Here is a 19,054-nt window from a genome sequence, read left to right on the forward strand (position 1 = left end):
AACTACAGTGCAGTCTAATGTTTAGACAGCCGTCCTGACAGTGACTCCAGGAGCAGCGGACACCTCACCTCAATTCAACAGGGCAAATCCTGTTGGAGAAACCTGAACAATGCTGTCAGTGAGGTAGGCTTTCTTTAACCCCTCCCCCTCCAGCAGTGCAACAGCAGACAGAATTGAATGGAAGAGCTGCTCATAGACAGTTTGTTTTTTATGAATTACAAGAATTTAATGTTTATTTTACAGATACAGAACAGTCATTCTGCTTCATTTCTTTACTTTGAATTGCTGCAAGTCAGTGCCAGGGTACAAGCTTCTCAGGGCGGCTGGAGATGTTCATGTTTCAAAATCAAATGTTGTTATTTTTCTTTCCTCAAACAAAAACATTTCGATGTGTTTCGACACCCTCTCTCTGATGAGCTCAACATGCAAACATCTCGTCTACCTAGAAGTTTGATGGACTATATAACATATGGCTTTTTTGAAAGCAATAAAAACAAGGCAAATCAAAAAGTGCATCCAACACACACACAAAAAAAAGAATTAAATTCCAGTCTGTGATCAAAAGGTATTGTCCGTGTTAAGGAGAGGTCACTCCTGCCTCCTCTGTTTGCTGGCTCAATGTCTGCACCGCTCAGGTAAGTGGTGCCCTGGTGTGGAGCTATTGCCATTTGGGTTTAAAGGTCAAAGCAGACCTCTTCAAGGACTCAGAGCAGGTGCCCAAAGATGCATTTCCTTTAAATAAATACGGCAGGGATTATCCAGCAGAAAGCAGTTTGAGCCCGTGAATGCACCCCGCAGGTTGCATAAGTCATCAATAGACAGGACTGTGCTGCCTTTCCTGCCTGTTTCCATTCCCATAGTGCTGTGCGCCGTTAGCCCTGGTGGACAGCAGTCATTATCTGGGCCCGTAGTCATAGTTAGAGGGGCCGCTGGTGGCTGAGTACATGTTAGCTGTGGCTGGGTTCATGTGGTGGTGGTACGTGTGTCCTCTGATGCTGGGTAAAGGATAGGGCGACGGCCTGGTCTTGGCTCCCAGGTAGTGTTCATAGGTGGTGGGGTACTTGTAAGGGTGGTGGTGCAGGGTGTCCGGGGGTAGAGGGTGGGGGTCTGACCGAAGGTCGTGAGGAGGGCTGGGTCGGCCGCTGGTGAGTGGGACGGCGTGGAGGCCTCCCGGGACAGGCAAGGCGGGGCTGAGGACTCGGGACATCAGTTGGTGAGCTGGGTCGGCGTGTATAGGCGTGCCGCTGGGGTCTCGCTCGTACTCCCGCCTACTGTCCTCTGTGCAGGAAGAGACATGAGAACAGTCAGAGCTAGCTAGTGTGCTGTGCATACTTCATGCCATACAGTATATTTTTTCTAAACAGTGAGTGTGTTCAGTTCTGCGCTCCAAACTACAGCAGTTTACGACAAAATAGTTTTTCACTGCTCTGATGCTGAATGTTTCTGGGTTAAAGCCAGAAACTGTTTGCACCATGCACTGATATTTGATAAAGACTCATTTGACAGTTGTAATACCCCCAAAATGAGCAGTATTCATATATTATTGGCAAGATGAAAGCAGTACTTGGAACACTACATAACAAAAGTCTGCATTGAAGCTGAGAAAAACTATAAATATCAATTATCAGTTATCATTAAAAAATGCTCATTCAATATTAAATATATTCATGCATATAAAATTTTAAAGATGCATTTCACTTAAAAATGTTGCAGTTTAAATTCCAAATAGGTTGTATTGTAAAACAGTTACAAAATCCCTGCAGATGGATAAGAAGCTTTTTAAAGCCCAGGGGAAACTATTAAATTAAAATCACAATGTCAAGAAAATTAAATTTTCATTGCAGGTTTTATTGTGTTTATGTTGGCAATGACATTGATATTTGATGTTTAATTAAAAGCCAGTTTTGGCCTGATACTGAGATTGCACCACTGCGATTAAGTTAAGGAGACTGAATTAAGAGAAAATGAGGAGAAATATATCAACAACTTAAAGACAAATATTTGTATTTAAAGGCTGAATAACTTAATGTGACTATGTTTCTCGTTTGATAGCAGGCATGAGTTTTGAAATGAAACAAAGAGCGAGCTGCAGACCTTTCTCTGTGCCGTTCTGCTGAGGTGGAGATGACATTGGGTTTCTTGTTCTGGCAAAGGCACTCATTATTGGCAGAGAGCCTGGCCTGTGATTCCTGGGCCTGAAGCAGGGAGAATGGATTCAGTTACATACTCATTTAATGAATGTCAAGGGCACAATTTCTTTATTATATATTAAAATGATGAATGCACATTTAAGAGTTTACACTGATGCATGTAATGAGCATTTACACATTGACAGGCTGCCAATTCACAGTGAATGAAATGTGAAGTAAGCCTTTACGTGACTCTGATTGGTCTATTCTATAAAATAATGAAAAACTCCCATAAACTTGAGCATAATCGCTTCAGTCGATGCTTTTTAAGAAAACAGAAAAGTTAAATTACAGAGCTGGTTGAACAGAGTCTGAGTCTTTGCATTGGTTTTAGTTGCCTGACTGTACCAGATGGGTGGGGTTTACTCCATTGTGACAATTACGAGAGTGTCTGGTAATTCGTCAGTGACAGAAAAGCACAGAGTCTTGACTTTTAAACAATATCCAGTACTTTCTAAACTTCTTTTATATGGTAAACTCCACCCACCTGGCACCTGCGTGAGATAAAACAAACAGCAAAACTATTTTGCAAAGACTTTCTGGCATTCTTAAACCATGTGGAAACAAGCCAATAAGACAGTATTGTTTAAGTGTAAGCGCTCACCAGTCCTCTGGGTCACAGTCCCTGAAGCCCTTTGCAAAGGGATTGCTGGCTATCTTCAGCTGTGTGATCTGAAATCCAGAGCACAACATAAAATAAAGCTCTGTGCTGTATACTGTAGTCATACACACAATTCCATTTCCATTTCTGTTAGTCGTTGCATTTGATTTCTATTAGAAAGGACAGCAGTGATAGGCCAGCAGCATGGACTGAAACGTTTAGGAGAGCTTGCTCTGTCTTCAAATCACATTTGAACACACTGCTGTCTTTAATAAAACATGTAAGCCAACAGTCACAGGTCTGTTGTTCAGGGCTACAGCCTCATGTCAATTCAGTGTTATTTAAAAAACTAGTAAACTCACATGACTGCAAGTTAATACATATAGTTGTTGACTTCGTTTAATTCTGAACTCTTTTGTGACATTTGCAGCAGCAAAACGTCTCATTTGTAGTTCCCCATATAGATACAGTCCCAGTCATAAATTATTCAGAATCAGACCTTGAATACGTTTCTCACAATCATCTTCATAATGTCACTAGGTTTAATGTTCACATCAGCTAATAAGTAACATTTTGTGAGTTACATTATAAAGGCAATAATCAACCCACTGTAAAAAAATAAAAACCTGACATTTAACATCAAATGGAATTATTTCTAGCCTGATCATCACGGAATATTACAGCAAGGCACCAACTCCCTCGCTCTTCTCTATACAATTGCTGATAGGAAACGGATTCTGTTGTAATGTGTCACTCGTTAGGAGTCGCTCTGAATAACCGATGAATACGTTGATGTGTAAATTTAAACACAACGGATGGGAAACAGAGCAGGGACGACGCAGGAAAAGGAAGCGCAGAGCAGAGGCGCCATTTACGCACAAAAAGCGCGTAATGGAAGAGATTGTGCACAACTGGATATTGCTGATTAATTCTATTTTTACACAAAATAGCGCGACAATCGCAAAACAAACTATTTCTAATGTTTATTTATTATCAGCGACCCTTTTCTAGGCTTACTCTGTGGTCACAGTGTTCTCATCTGTACCCATAATGTTTCCTGTAGAATCAGGCCACTCCCGCACATAGCTGCGGTTCGTTTCTGCACATCAGGCCATGTGAGCTTCATATAGGCTAACAAATGCTTCTTACCCGGTGGTTCTGGTACGCCGTGACCGCGGTGAAGCGGGTTTCCTCGAAAACAAAAGTTTTGTAATTCTCTTCGGCGTATTTCTCGCTGTCCTTGCGGGGGTCCACATAAACCACATGAAACCTGGGCTGGTATCGGTGCATGGAGTTCAGGATGATCTGTAAAAGACAGAGGATTCATCATCACTCTTAGAGTTATAGGATTAAGGCTTGAAGGCTTACATTCTGCAAGTAAGACTATTTTCGATGTTTTATTAGGCTTTAATAAATAAGAAGATTTTGCTTAATTTAGTAACGATCGAGGTAGTTTAGTGATTATCTTTTTATTAAATATTAAAACCCTCTCAACCATTTCCAGCATACATATTTGTGGATATAACCAGGTTTGGTAAATGGCATTAAATGCAGAAATACCCTGACGCTCCTATTAAATGCGCAGAGCCTTTTAAAACACGTCTCTCTAAATGTGTAAGGCCGCCTGAGAACATTTTATCAACAAAATTCTCATTTCAAAGCCTAACACTCGTTAACTAATCTCTCAGGGTCATGGTGGACACTTGCATCCAGCAGTCTCACACTTTTCAATATTTTTTTTGAAACATTCCCCCCAAACTCGTTTTCTTTCTGATTTCACAACTAGGCCTAACGCACTGACACACGGAAACACTCAGTGGAACACACGGAGTGGAAGATCAAGCGGGAAGGGCTGAAATGATTTCCAGTGGTGAAATATTCCACGTCCTTGGCGTCATTTTTGGAGGAAAGCCTGATGTTCAGTGCAGATTTGTGTAGACTGAAAATACCCTTTAGGCAACATCTGACTGTTAGTCAAAATATCAAGGTTTATTAGTTAAATTACTTGTATCAATCAATGTGAGGGCGAATAAAAACGCTCAACCTCTCTTTAATGGTAATTCCCCTTCTCCTGGGATTTGTTTGTGTCCGTGGTGAGTTTACAGTAGGCCTATTTCTGAGCCCTTAAGGTGTCGGTAAATCTCAATTTTTCCATATTTTACTAAATTATCTGCGTAGTTTTTTGTTCGTTTGTTTTTGTTTTTACATGCATTTATTCCAGTCGCGTGGGCCTACTCACATGGCCGTTGTCATCCAGCAGGTTGTTTGTGAGCTTAAGTTTGTCGAAAGAGACAATCTGCTTCATCCACTGGGCGCCTTTGGCCGGAGAGTCCGGGTGGTAGTGGACCCTACCCGGTGTGGCGGGATCGGCTTTACCGGCAACCAGCCAAGATGAGCTGTGGAAAGCATACCTGTAAGACCGAACACAGTCAATTAGTCCGACATTATTCACTTAGGCTTACAGAAAAGTCGCCTACTCACGCACGGTCCACAGAATTTTCATGGATGAGTTGAGGTCAAAATATGACAGCATGTCACCAACATATTTCGGGCATAAAGTGTGGAAATATTTATAAATGTTCTCCTCTAAACATGCATAATGATAATGAATGTATGAATTCATACATATATTTATATATGTATTTATACTGGGTTTTTATTGTTTATTTTTGCTAATGGAATTTGTTGCTGCAAAGTGTGGATTGTGCAGCTCAGTAAAAGCCTCCGGAGTTACGGTCCTGTGTCCTGCTGACACGAGCAGTTGTTTAAAGACACCCAAAATTTACCTGTAACGTTTGTCGTCTACAGGCAGGAAGTCCATCAGGAGCATGTAGTCTGCCATGGGATCCATCCCAAATATTTTCACTTGGAAAGTTGGGAACATTCTCCTGGTAAACAAAAAAGGCGAGTGTTAAATCTAGGCTTGAAATGGTTGCATGGGTGCAAATTTAGTTTTTATGCCCTGCTTTTTAAAACCTGAATAGTCTCTCTCTATGTGTGTGTGTGTGTGTGGACAGTGGTGTTCAGTTGGAAATCGCCAAAGGAGCCAACACAGTATTTTGATTGCAGAAAGACATGCACCTCCAGGCCTAGAGAGCTTAATTTGGCCCGAGCAGGAGGCTACAATGAGACAGAGGCTTCACGCTATTGGGAATGATGTGATTCAGCCCATGCGTAACCAGATAAAACTCCCCCTGATCTGAATGGAGCTCGCGTTTGTTGCTTTATAGCTCCGCTTTTGTAATTTCTGGCATGATGCTTTAACGTCTTTTCAGCTCTTTTGATGACTTCCAGACACATGAAGGCCTACACACACATGTAGTGGAAACACGGGCGTTATTTGGGTAGGCGAGGTGTGTAGTTCCGTTTTGAATTTGAACTTTGTACCATCAGGATCGAGAGGAAAACATATCCACAATTCAATTTGTTTGAAAAATAAAATAAAATACAGCGAGGAAAATAGAAGCAGTGTTCTCTGCGTACTGAAATATTCATATTTAAACAATCATTAATCTGCTTTGTCCCTAGAAATTTGGAAGTTTTGCTCTAATTGTTGGTTTTATATGCGGCGGCCGGGCAGCGCCTCTGCACACAAACACTTGTTTCCCCCTCCACCTCATCTAGGTTAATGTATGGGGCACATCCAAATCCACCAAGAACATCAGCGGAAAGTTGAGTAATCCGCGAGTCAGTGAAAGGGATCCTAAAATCAACGCTCAATTAACGTCAGTGTTGTGGCTAGGTGAGGCTGAAGGAGCTTTTAAAGTGCTCTGTTGCAGATCTCATTTCTCCTGTCAGACAGTTCAGAGCCCTGGCTTTCAGGATTAAATCAACTATCCCGTGCCTCTTTATTTTACTATAATATAAAACAACTCAGGAGGGCACTTGAAGACGCATATGCATGGTATATTTAGTGTTTACTGGTGGACAATAATAGTATATTGAATATTAGTGTAACATTTTGTTGGAGGATCAGAGGTCAACCCTGGTTGAATTTTGTCTTTCACAAGGATACAAGCAGAGTTAAGTGCCCTATAAATTCTGCAACAAAAATGGCACTTAGAATTCATCTAAACTTTGGAAATTAAAAAGGCAAAATCGGCCAATCAGAACTCCTTATGTTGCCATATTCTGTTTTATCTATTAACCAAATCACAGCCAGTGTCTCCGTGTAATTTAGCCTAGCCAAAAATTGTTTTTGAAGTGGGAAGGGAGTGAATCAGACAGACACTCTTATAATGAGGAAATAGGACAAACGGTAAACACGTGTCGAGGCCCGACTAAAAACAAGACTGCAGTCAGCGTGTGTGGGAGCTGGTCTTTGTCCACACATGTAAAGGCGCATGGATGAAATGTTCCATAATGCACCAGAATAGCGGTGCGTAAAACTGAAATTGACGGTGAAGAAAACCAGCCGAGAGTCACGGTTTTTCGTTTTGGATCTATAAAACGCAGCAGGATCATATCAACATGTTTACAGCTGTTTACCCCCCCCCCCCCCCCCCCCCCCCACACACACACACACACTCAAGCACAAGCCTCCATGCGTTTGACCTCGTTTAAAACATCCCGCAACAGGACTGAACTGCTCACCTGCACAGCTTTAAATTAAATAGGATGTATTTTATCCACACAGCCGACATAAATAGTGTGTTTTTTTATTTAATTCATCCGGCTTGTAAATAAACATTTTAGGCCTTAATGTGCAAAAAGCAAGATGATGGTTTCTGTTAATTATTCTACAATGCAGACAGTTTTACCACTCTACACCCACACATAGGCCTATGTTTTCTGATTTAAGAAAAACTGTGAATAGTGAAATAAGATTGTTCATTTTGACCTCCAGAAGAATAAAAAATATTTTTAATCAGACTCCTTTATCCTTATTTAATTTGGTAGCCCTCTGTTTGTTGTTGCTCAAAATAAATGTTACAATGAAGCTACTCCGTTTATTTGTCCGGTCTACCAAATCTGCATGAGGAGAAAAGTAACTTTACTTTTGTGAATAATTTGTGCTCACCTGCCAGCCTTGGTAACTATCATCTCCGTGCCCAGCTGATTAAATTCGTCCCATAAAGCTTTCATCTCCAGCTGGACGTTAATGTTGGCCACTTTGGGGTTCTTCTTCACTATTGTTTTGCTGTTCGGTGTGGAGTTGGACGAAGAGGAGGAGCAGTTGGGAGTCCCGTTGTCACTCGGCGGGGCCTGGCCCGGGTTAGACCCCGGATAGTAGTTGTGCTGCGCGGCCGGGCAGGGCTCGAAGTGGGATTCATGCTGGCTGTAGGGGTCCCCGGGGGACGGAGAGAGGTGGTAGCCCCCCTGCGTGTTGAGGCTGCTCAGGCTGCTCGTCGTGAAGGCTGCAACATCGCAAAAATGGGACAGCTGCGTCAGCCACGGACTGGATATGGCTGAAATCATCCCAAAAAACTGGATTTACTAAATATGCCTTGCACTTTAAGTCGGTTATAAGACAGATGGTAAAAACAGAAGCAGCATTCAGTGAGCTCCAGATGAAGATGTCATGCACAAATGCCCCCGTTTCGGTTTAAAAGTTTCCGTCTCGACTGCTTATTAATCCCTGAGGTTGCGTCCACTGCCAACATACTACAGTCTGCCTGATCTAAAATAGCAATCGTCTGAAAAGTGATGAAATGTTTCCAAAAAACGGCGGGGCTCGCGGATAATCTCTGAGCTATTCGCAGAAAGGAGCTTCGAGTGCGTGTGAAATAGTTTTTGCTCTGAGCGGCCTCTGCTGTGCGCTGCTGCTGTGTGTTACACTGCGACGCAGTCTCCTCTCTTATCTGACGCAGAGGGCCTCCCCTTTGCGATAAAACCGGTTCTTATTTCTATTTAGATAAGGAACTGCAGGTAATGTGTCTTTTCCTTGCCTTGGGACGAGACTGATTGACAGAGAAGTGCGTCCCTTTTTAATGGGCTTTCCGGGACCCATTTAACTTTTGGATAAGGGTATCGCCCACATCACCCCGTTAGCAAACAATAGAGGACCTGGCCGGCAGAGCTGAGTGTAAACGGTATACCAGGTAAACACACATTGATTTGCATGAACAAACAAACATTCCGCATGTGACTGTTGCGTTCTCCTTAATGGACAAATAGATGTATGGAATGGATATACACCCCCTCCGAGCTGGATATGCATATTATGGTATTTTTTTTTACCATTATGCACAGGGTGCCCATGTAAACCCTCCTCCTATTGGCTTCATTTCAATGTATGTGATCCTGTCCGCGAATTAAAGTTGACTCTTTGTTCAGCGCTTTGTGGTTTTCTAATGGGAACCTTTTTTTCCACTGGCTGCTTTGTATGCAGGCTTCTCCTCCCTGATGGTGATTACCGGGACTGAATTTGTATTGTTTTTCATTGAGCTCTAACTGTGCCAAATTTTATTTTCACAACCATTTCATTCATGCATTTAAAAATAACGCACCATATGTGGTTTTGCGCTTTGATTTCAATTGTGCACTTCACGAATGCCGATTAACCGAGGAAATGCAAGGGCGTTATGTAATTTCAGATGAGACGTGTACACGCTACAGCAGCTCTGTGGGCATCAACAAACAGATTTACCTTCCATTTCCCGGGTGACAGTGCTGTAGTGCATTTTAAAGGAACTGTGGTTGTGCAGGTCTAGCTTGTTCAGGCCGGTGCTCTGTTTGTCAAACGCTGCGTTTCCTGCTTGCTCTGCAGCCGAAATCAGAGAGGCAATACTGAAAGCATTTGCCTTTGGAGAGAGGGGACCGCCGTCGTCCATAGGCAAGGAATCGAGTCGGGAAAAGCTGTCCCTCCTCCGCTTTCCAACCGAGCAGAAAGCAGGAGAAGGCTGCGCACAATGGAGAAGAACATGCGCCAAAATGGGGTTTTCACATTCCGCCACCGGCGCTCCGTAGGTGCGAGAGTCTGTGGTAGTCTGTTCTTAAAGTATTCCCACGGCTATCGTGAAGGCGCGAAAAGCTCCCCGGTGGTCAGATTGATTTGATGAACCTCTGAACGTGTCCTGATGTCAAAACAGTTCGTCCGCACAGAGGAGAGAGAGAGCTTCCCTTGTTTCTCCTCCGGTCGGTGGCGGGGTGGTGTCATCTGAGTCCTGCCTTGAGGAGAAGCTACTACTGCTATGAGAATGTCAAAAGTGAGCGAAATCCACGCCTCCCCTACACCACCAGGAAAAAAGTGTCTGCGCTCTGCACTGGATGTTTTATTTCAATAAGACCGTGTCAGTCATTTGAATTCAACTCCAACGTCATTGCAATGTCCGGCTTCAAAGTGCGCCAATTTTCCAGTAAATAATGGGCATATATATATATATATATGTATTTATATGCGTTTTGCACGTTTTAGCTGTTCTAGCCCAGATAGAGCTGATCCTGCCTCGAGGTTGTCTGGAACATCAGGGAGAACAGAAGTTGCGTCTTTTACGCAGGAGTTCATTCTGAAAAATTTAGTTTTCTTTAAACTTTTAACTTATTTTACTTATCTGTATATATATCGCACACATATTCTGTTTAAGTCCCTGTTGTTTTTATTTCACACTTGCTCTGGCAATGGCAATGTAAGCTCTGCTTCCCATCCCAATACAGCCCCACTGAATTACAGGTTGGGAAAACATAAATGAAGTTAATTCACATTAGTTTAAATTGTTTTGGGTGTTTTCTGAGTCAAGTAACACATAAATATGAATATTGATTTTAGCAAAAAAGAAAATATGGATCAAAGAAATGCACAAATGGACAAGAAGTGGCAGATTTAATTCATTTAATTTAAGGAATGACTCACTCTCACACCAGCCATCCACCCGTGCGCTTATGTATTTGTCTACTGAGCACACTCTGCCAAAAGCAGTATCAATTATAGCGTAATGTGTAACCCGATTTGCGCAGCCCCTTACTTCTTGTGTACCTACACAGAGAAAGACAGACATTTCACTGAGCAAAACGCCTTTCGTGCAGCCAGCAAACAGAGACACACGTGGCACTGCAGACCGGAGCTGGACTTGACCTCTCCGCCTCGCGCCTCCACTATCGCCTTGTTGGTCCTCAGCTTATCGAGGTTCAGCTTTTAATGTGCAGCAACCAACGATGTGTTTTGTTGGAGCTGCTGCGATAGCGAGCGGATAGTCTAATTTACACTGGAGTCACTGAATTAAGTGTGAAGGCAGCAGCGGGGATCTAATGGGATAAAGCAGTTAGAGGATTAGCCCTATTTGTTTTGGATGTTTCTCCGTGGGAGGCAGTGAGCATAAATAAACTCCTGCAATTTGTTCTTTAGGGCAAATAGATAGATAGATAGATAGATAGATGTGACTTATAACTCACACTCGTAGCACTCTGTTTATTAATAAAGTGGGGAAACTCCAATGTGGCCTCGCGCATTGATTACTCTATAAAATAAATCAGGCATGGCGCTTTCAAAACCAGTGTAAACCGTCGCCCAGGTGATATATTCCTCCCAGTGTATGCCGGCCTTTTTATCAGATATGATGCCATCGATACCGACTCCACTTCATCATTGCCAAGTTGGAAGCCTCCTTTGTAAATACTCAGGTGATAACAGACAAAATACAGGAGCAGATCAAAATGGGAAGACACTGTGTTGGAATGCGCTCGCAGGCCTCAGCAGCGGCCAAAGCACAGCGGAGGCATTCAGCATTGCACATGTGGACATAAAGACTAACTTTAAAATGTCAATAAATATTTTCCAACGAGCTGCATTTCCCCCTATGAAAAATATAGTAACACATTTTTGAAAAGTGCTGTGGAGTTAGAGAAAGGGCCGGAGCAGCATTTGAATCGACATGCTCACAGTAACAATATTAAGGATTGATTCACTGTGTAAAATAAACACTTTAAAGCTTGTTATGAATGCGATTTCTGTCACTATAGGGAAGCGACAAAGCAACGAATCACACAAGCAAACAAAACCTGTGCAGCTACAGCCTGTTAGTAACTGAGGAGGTAGAAGTTTCCATAAAATGTAAACAACAGCTGTACTCTTTCCATGAAGATGGACAACAAGGACATTTGAGCGCCGCATGTATTAATAGCGTGGTTACTACCATAATATAATAGTCAGTGTTCGATACAACATTCAAGAAGCAGCAGAAGCAGCCACAAAATAAAGTTGTATGTTTTTTACGCACATCTTTGACGTTGTTTGACACGTCTTTGCTCTGTGGGACCCTGCATCCTGGAGTCAAACGCCAAAAGCTGACAACAACTAGACGAAGTGAGCAAAGTACGGCCCTCACTGATTAGAGGATACAGGCATTCACTGACTGATGGATACAGAACACAGCGCTGGTACACAGTGACTCTCCCTCTCTCTGCTGCTCTGTTGTCAATATCGACCCACATCTCTGAATTGCTTTTATTGAACACGTGACGATGTTGTAATCATTATTCACACAGTGGTCGGTGTGGGGATTTCATTTATGATGCCTTCATATTGTTCGTGTAGAGGGAAACAGCCTTGGATTTATTGATCGTGACAGGCTATCAGTTAGGCTTCTGCTGAACCGACGTCTTTTTAAAATCGATTTAAGTCAGCATTTTGGTAGGAACACCAGCACTTGATGTTGTCCAGGTACACATTAGGTGCCCATACGCCTTGTGGCCCTGCTGATGTGGAGTAATATTAATTGCGACGTGCAAAAGCCAAATACATTCTCTGTCCCTGAAGAAACTGAAAGTAGGCCTATACTATGAGTTTAGAAGATTTGATTTTTTTTTATGACTTTAAATGTTGGAAATGTGTACACTTTTATTTCACAGCTGAAAAGTGAAGCCTATACACCCTCTGCACGCGTTATTCTCTTTTCTATTAGCCTACCTTGCTTACCTCCGGCCCGCACAGCGTGGCCCCACAGAAGTCAGCTGACAGGCTAATGCGCACGGATGACAGGGCCAACAGGGCCTTCGTTGTCATTGTGCTTTTACGCACGAAAAAGCGCAGGAACGCACTGTTTGATAAAAAAAATATAACAAACAAAAAGCACCAGTCTGATTGCAGCTGTGTGACATTTGTTGGAGACATTTTGGCAGTCAGTCACACACAGCACGCGCTGTTGGTTTTCTTTCTGTTGTCTTTTACACCACTGTCGGATGCTTCTGTTCCTGCTCATGTACTGCAGGAGAGGCCTGTGTGGTCTCGTGTGTGTCCTGATGTGGTAACATGACAAATCACCACACCAAAAACCGCCCGTGCCATGCCTCATTAAATGGCGCTGATCTCGTAAAACTTCGAGGCTCGGCTGCTGCACTTTTTGTATTATTAATAAACAGAGATGTGATTAGGTCATCGGTAGTCTTTTGTTCTTGTACTCTGCCTGCTTCCCTCAGACACACAATAAAACTGCATCCAATGCCCTTTGATGTTTTTATCACTGTGTTGTCTTTAATTTAACGAGCCTGTCTCTGCGGCAGCCAGGCTGATGCAATTATTAATTACACGCTCACATCATTTAACAGATAATAAATCACGCGCTATTCCACTGATCATAAAAACAATGATTTTCACATTCATGTTGCGTGACTGCAGCTGGGGGACGCGGCGGCGCACTCCACGTATAAAACTCTATCCTATCTAAATATTAGTGTAAATCCCTGAATAAGAAGGAGAGGAAGTGAGCAGTTGACCGCTGACAGCAGAGGGCCCGGGGTGTCCCCTCTCTCCGCGGGGCTTTAGGAAATGCACGGAGAGACGCAGGTATGCAGGAGGAAGTGTTCAAAAAGGTGCCTCAGCTATCTATAGGACCTCCGGCCGGTAGTCATTATGGGGCCAAAATTCATATGAATAAAAATCTATTCTAGAGACACCAGAACATTTTTATTAGAGTCCTTGGATAAAGACCTTAAATAAGTTATAAATTAGTATTGGATTTACACCGCATAAATAACATTGGTTAATAAACGGAAATGAAAAATTGAGTAATCTTATCATGAATATTCTTTGGTGTAATTCATATTTCATTTTTTTTTTTAATGTTAACAGTATATATTTATTTAGGCTACGTAGCTATTGAAGCAATCAATGAAAAGTCCCTATACCATTTCGTTAATATTTCTACAGAGGACTGTGGTGGTGAATAATGACCTAAATAGGCATTTAAATAATGCTAAAAATAGATTAAATTATTCTAGTCGTCTACTGGAGTTTTGCGCTATTTTTAATTTAATTCTTATTTAATTATTGTTTTCTTTCGGATGAGTAGTCGATAGATATAATATGCTATATAAAATAGATAGTAGTAGCCTATATAAACCTTTTATGGTCAAAAACATAAAGTGTTTTACGTTTTGTACAGGTGCAAGCCTTCTGCTGCCTTGCAGCACAAGTAGCAGTCTAATTTTGTCTGCTGGTTAAATTTGTGAATGCCTTCATTCACCCCAACGTGAAAAATATGGCCACCTCCTTCCCGAAATGAAATGTCCACATCAGCGCGAATACTAATTAGAGTTTTTCAGTAAAAAATGTCCAAACATTTGACCACAGTGTTGAATATTTGGATGTCTATCAGTATTTGTTTTTCCGTATATTTGTAAATTAATTTCTATCATCTGTCATTGAGTGGTTAGTTGGATATTTAGAAGGCTTTTTCCGGGCGTTGGTTGGTTACCATCATGAATAAAAAAAAATTAAAAAGTCGCTCTAATGATGTATAACCCTATTATCATGTCCAAAAATGCACGCAAATAAAGAAAAAGATAAAATCCCAGTGTATTTGTGCACGTGTGCGTTTGCAGCGGGGTAGATAAACAGTGATGGAGCTTGTGCTCACATTGCGTTACTGATGTTTGCAGATCCGCATCCTTCTTCAGTAGCCCTTCAGTCTTCCGTGAAGCCGACCATAGTACAGTAATCCTACAGTAAACTGCAACAGATACAGTAATAATACAAATATCACAGCGAAGCTACAGGCCATTGGAATGATATGAAGAAGATAAGAAGATACTAAAATACAAAACAAATCACTATACAGTCACAACAAGATTTAGTCTAGTGTGCCTCCTTTTTGTTTGTATATGATTTTACAAATAGGTCAGAATTGTTGGTAAATCTGTTTTGTGACTGGGAGATTTATTTGGAGTGTGAGTCTATAGCCATCTTTACATTCCTCTATTTTCTGAAGAAAAAAAACAAAACAAAACAAATGAGCCCAAACACATTTCCTTGTTGGCATATAAATGTGGTTTTCCTGTTCAGCCCTGTTCTCTTTGTATTTTGGGGGTCATCATAAAAGGACATGTGCATAAAAAACACAATGGAAATGAACACAATGGCTGAGCAAAGGTGAAAATCACGATTCCCTCGTGTCTGGCCCAGAAAAATTCCAACATATATTCCCACACACATTGTTAAAACATGGGGAAACAGGCTGTAGGCCGCCTTTTAATATTATTCATTTAAAAATCTCAGAGGAAGCACAAACGTGTTTTAGAAAGAACACTACACATAATGGAATATCTAAATGTTTTTAAATGACATTGTAACACAAAACTGTTCCTACTGATATGACTTCTTGCAGTTGGCTGGGGCAGTCACAGGCTTTCCTTGCCTTCCTAAGTGCAGACTCTTTATACATTTATACATCATCCGCAATGTCAGATGTGTGTTTTGTGCTTGCAGCCCAGTTTTTCGTCTTCGTGGATTCTGAGGCCTGACAATCTATTTGTCCAAGCCGCCATGCAGAAATAAAAAGAGACAAAGAAAGAAAAGCACAATTTTCACTTTCTCCCTCCCCCTTTGCAGTTGCCTGGGAAGATGTGTGCCACCACTATTTGTTTATTTTGGGAAGGAAGGTCCTCTCTCCACATGTCTTCTCTGAGTTAACGAACATAGGCCTGACAGCTGCCAACTGTGCCCTTCAACAGGCTCTCTGCAGCCCGGTCGATGCAGGCCGGCCTCGACACTCTGCTCGCCTTGGCCCCACTGCACCTGAAGCAACACTGTAAAGGAGAAAGCGGGGAGCGGGCAGTTATCATCCAACTAGATTACTGTATGACACTGTCTAACCTATCGCATAGGATTTCTTTATTTCATCCGGACAGGAAAATACTAAAATACATACATGTGTTTGTGTGTATTTACAGTATGTTCGGTACTGTTATACCACTGAATATTCTGAATCTTCCTTTCAGAGTTGTTATCAGTATTAATCAAGTTGAATTTCTCATGAAAAGGCCAAGAGAGCGCAAAAACAGTTAGGAATGTCTGTGTAGGCCATAGGAAGGGTGGGGCGAGGAGGGGGTTGCTGAGAGTCAGATCCCTTTTCAAAATCACTTCTTCTCTTTCCCTCCCGTCTTTGTTTTAAAACTGGGAAGCTTTTAGCTTTTGAAAAGTATCCTTTCCCTATCTGTTGCACGGCCGCCCCAGTCGTCATCACCTCACCTCTCCCCGCAGCCCTATTGGAGCACCAGTAAATAGCTGGCATTCCTGCCACAAAGGACCGATGATGTGGGCCCGGGCCTCAGTGATCTCCCCAAATTAATTAAGGCCTTTCTTCTCCCCCAAGCAGGATCTGCTGCCTTTGTCTCTCTAATACATCTTAAGCCCGGTATTAAATGCAAGGGACGAGTCTACGCTTATTATAAATCTGTCACTGCCTGCTTTGCTCTTCTCGGCTCGGCCTGTGATCCCAAAAAGTCTTCAGTGTAGCAGAGAAGCCATCCTCCAGCTTGGCTCTCGCCCCTTGCCTCCTCCTTATCTGCAGACCCTCCATGCTCCCCACTGGTTTGGTATTTATTTGAATATGAGAAGGCCTGCTTGTTGTTTCTGGCAGAGGGGGCTCGAGACTGAGACTACCCTCCCCACCACCACCTCACGTCCCTCAACCCCCCAACTCCTTCCATCCCTCCGTCCCAGTAGCCCCATCTGTCCCTCCTCAGCCACCCTGGCTTGTTCCCTCTTCACCATCCTCTGCTTTCGTGAACTTGAACCACAGACCTCTAGTCAAAGGCCATTACAGACAGGCCCACTGTGAATGTGTACAAGTGTGTGTGTGTTTGAGTGCATGTGTGCATATCCCATTAACTACTTTCCCTCACTAGCTGAAATTAATAGCCGTGTTAGTGGAGGTAATGTCCAAGCCCGGCGGGGTGGCCAGAGTCTGCTCCTTTACTTCCAAAAAATGAGTGAATATTTCCTTCAAAATCACTCCGGTCAGTAAAAGCACCTTTCATGGGCTGATCCTGTTTCTTCCTCTTCCTCATTTTTGCTTGCGCACTAGTTTCGTTCCCTTTGGCCCACCTGAAGAAAGGCTCTAATCTCAGGGGTCGGTCGGATGACAAAGTCCTCCAGTAGGTCTCCAATTTGAAACACTGAAGGTGTTTAGTGTGGTTTTAACGTGGCAGTCCTTTCTGTGACAGCAGGATCAGGATCACCTCTTACCAGCAGCAGGAAGAGGGTAACATGTCCATTAGAGAAGCCCCCACACCAACCCCAGACAGTGAAATTAGGGGATCAGAGGCGTACAGAAAAGATTTGACCTTGAGGAATGCCGTTACCACACCCCCCTGGCTGGAAATGCGCAGTGGAAGAGACAGGAAAATGAGCTACAATGTGGCTTTTTGTTTGGGCGTACAGGAGATTTGGGTTGATGGGGGACTTTCGGGCTTTCCTGTGCTCCTCTTCCAAGATGAAGAGGCAGGAAGTCACAAAGGAGGCAAACAATGTGAATGGAGCCGATACCAAGCAATGGAATTTACACCCCCATCATTCCTGTTGCCATGCCTCTGTGTCAGTTCATAATGGACACGGCGCCCACCGAACACCCAGCTTCCGTGTTGCAAACATTTCCCCGCCTTAGAAAATGTTTACATTCAGCGTCGCTCAGAGTAGAATGACCTGCAGACTTGGCTGGGTGGTGCTTGGATCTTTAGGCCGTGCTTCAGGTCACAGATCTTGCTCTGTGCATCTTGTCACTCAGTCACTCTAAGAATCTTTCTCTGAACTTCCACCAATCAGAGTGAGCGCTGGGCTGTCTGATACTGATTACAGCGATTCATCATGTCAGGCGCTCCCTGCCACCACATGTTTGTTTTGATCTCTTCCTCTCCAGCACAGTGACAGTGAAAGATGAGGGACCATGTGGCCTGGGCCGGCGCTGTGCCATGGAAACCGGCAGCACAAGCAGCGGCGGCTCTGGGTCCCAACACAGAGCTCTGAGCTCTGGCCGCAGTCCCAGCTTGGAGCTCCATATTGGGTGTGGGGGAGATTTGGCTGGCCAGCTAATTGCTGACCCAAAAGTGTAACTTTAGGTGATGGGGGGGATTAAGGCATGTTGACTTGTGTTCACTGGGGGGCTAAACTGACACTCAGTTCCCCCAGAGCGGACAGTTCCTGAAACCCCCTGGAGTTGGCTGGGGGGTCTGGGTCACATTAAGGGGGTACTGTGTGGCCTGTTAGGGCAGACCACATGACCAGCTCCTCTAAAACAAGCACTGCTGTGTCCATAATGTCAAACACTTCCTCCATCTGCATCCATTAGCCAGCTCTCGAGGCGGCGAGGAGCATTTGAGAGCTGAAGAAAAACAAAGGGTCCAGAGATTGCGAGGGCCTTGTATAATGAAAAAGTTCCCTCACCCATTGTACTGAAGCAGTCAAAGAATTTACTGAAGGAATGTATTCATTTTGGAAATATTGATAAGCTTTTCTGTTAGCATGGAGTGGTATATTGCTATTAGTATAATTTATAACATCCAATCAGAAGAAATCACACAGTTTCTAACATATAATTTTTAAAATACACTGTTTATACCCACATTAGTTTATTGAGAATTCTTGAACAAATTTAAAAAATATTTATAAATAAGTAGAAATCATATATTTTTTTAAATCTACTTTTATGATTTTAACTACTACTGTTAATATTGAAAATTTAATTAAATGTTTGTTTCAGTTTAAAATAACCTAATCAAATTTTAGTCTTTCGTAATCTATCCTAAAAATATAGATTTTAAATGGAAAATGTGGTAACAAATAATAAATGTGGTATCTTAACATTATATTCACCAATAATTTGTGGTTCATAAACAAATTAAATTATACTACCACTGATTTATTTTATTAATAAAATAATTGAAACATAAAAGTGGAGTGATTAATGTGTAAAACATGTACAAAGAATGCCTACGTAACTATACATTAAACCTCATATACTGACGTCTAACTAAATCACTATATAATAAATATTTTTAATTATTTGAAAATAAAAAAAATACTTTCTTTTTTTCAGATGGCATTAAAGATAAA

At 42.4% G+C, this 19,054-nt stretch overlaps 1 protein-coding gene and 1 long non-coding RNA gene across 3 annotated transcripts in view; one reads left to right on the top strand and one right to left on the bottom strand.

Annotated features, from left to right (window-relative positions):
* Positions 1–200: 200 nt before the first annotated feature.
* On the bottom strand, positions 201–9,910 carry tbx1 (T-box transcription factor 1). Of its 2 annotated transcripts, none has more exons than XM_038704135.1 (8): positions 9,380–9,910; positions 7,811–8,147; positions 5,577–5,678; positions 5,030–5,201; positions 3,940–4,095; positions 2,794–2,861; positions 2,095–2,195; positions 201–1,278 (listed from the first exon to the last, which is right to left on the bottom strand). In XM_038704135.1, the coding sequence occupies exons 1-8, from the start codon at positions 9,561–9,563 to the stop codon at positions 896–898; spliced, it is 1,503 nt and encodes a 500-aa protein (XP_038560063.1). In that variant the 5' UTR covers positions 9,564–9,910; the 3' UTR covers positions 201–895. The 2 variants fall into 2 exon arrangements, with proteins under 2 accessions (XP_038560063.1, XP_038560062.1); XM_038704134.1 differs by having other exon boundaries at positions 7,811–8,198.
* LOC119892052 overlaps positions 8,686–19,054 on the top strand; it is a 35,507-nt gene continuing 25,138 nt past the window's right edge. Inside the window, exon 1 of the long non-coding RNA XR_005442505.1 lies at positions 8,686–8,831. This is a non-coding gene — a long non-coding RNA (uncharacterized LOC119892052). The remainder of the gene's footprint in view (positions 8,832–19,054) is intronic.

The sequence above is a fragment of the Micropterus salmoides genome, unplaced genomic scaffold (assembly GCF_014851395.1).
Source record: "Micropterus salmoides isolate LMB-PRFRI ecotype aquatic unplaced genomic scaffold, ASM1485139v1 Ms_hic_scaffold_7, whole genome shotgun sequence".
NCBI lineage: Eukaryota > Metazoa > Chordata > Actinopteri > Centrarchiformes > Centrarchidae > Micropterus > Micropterus salmoides.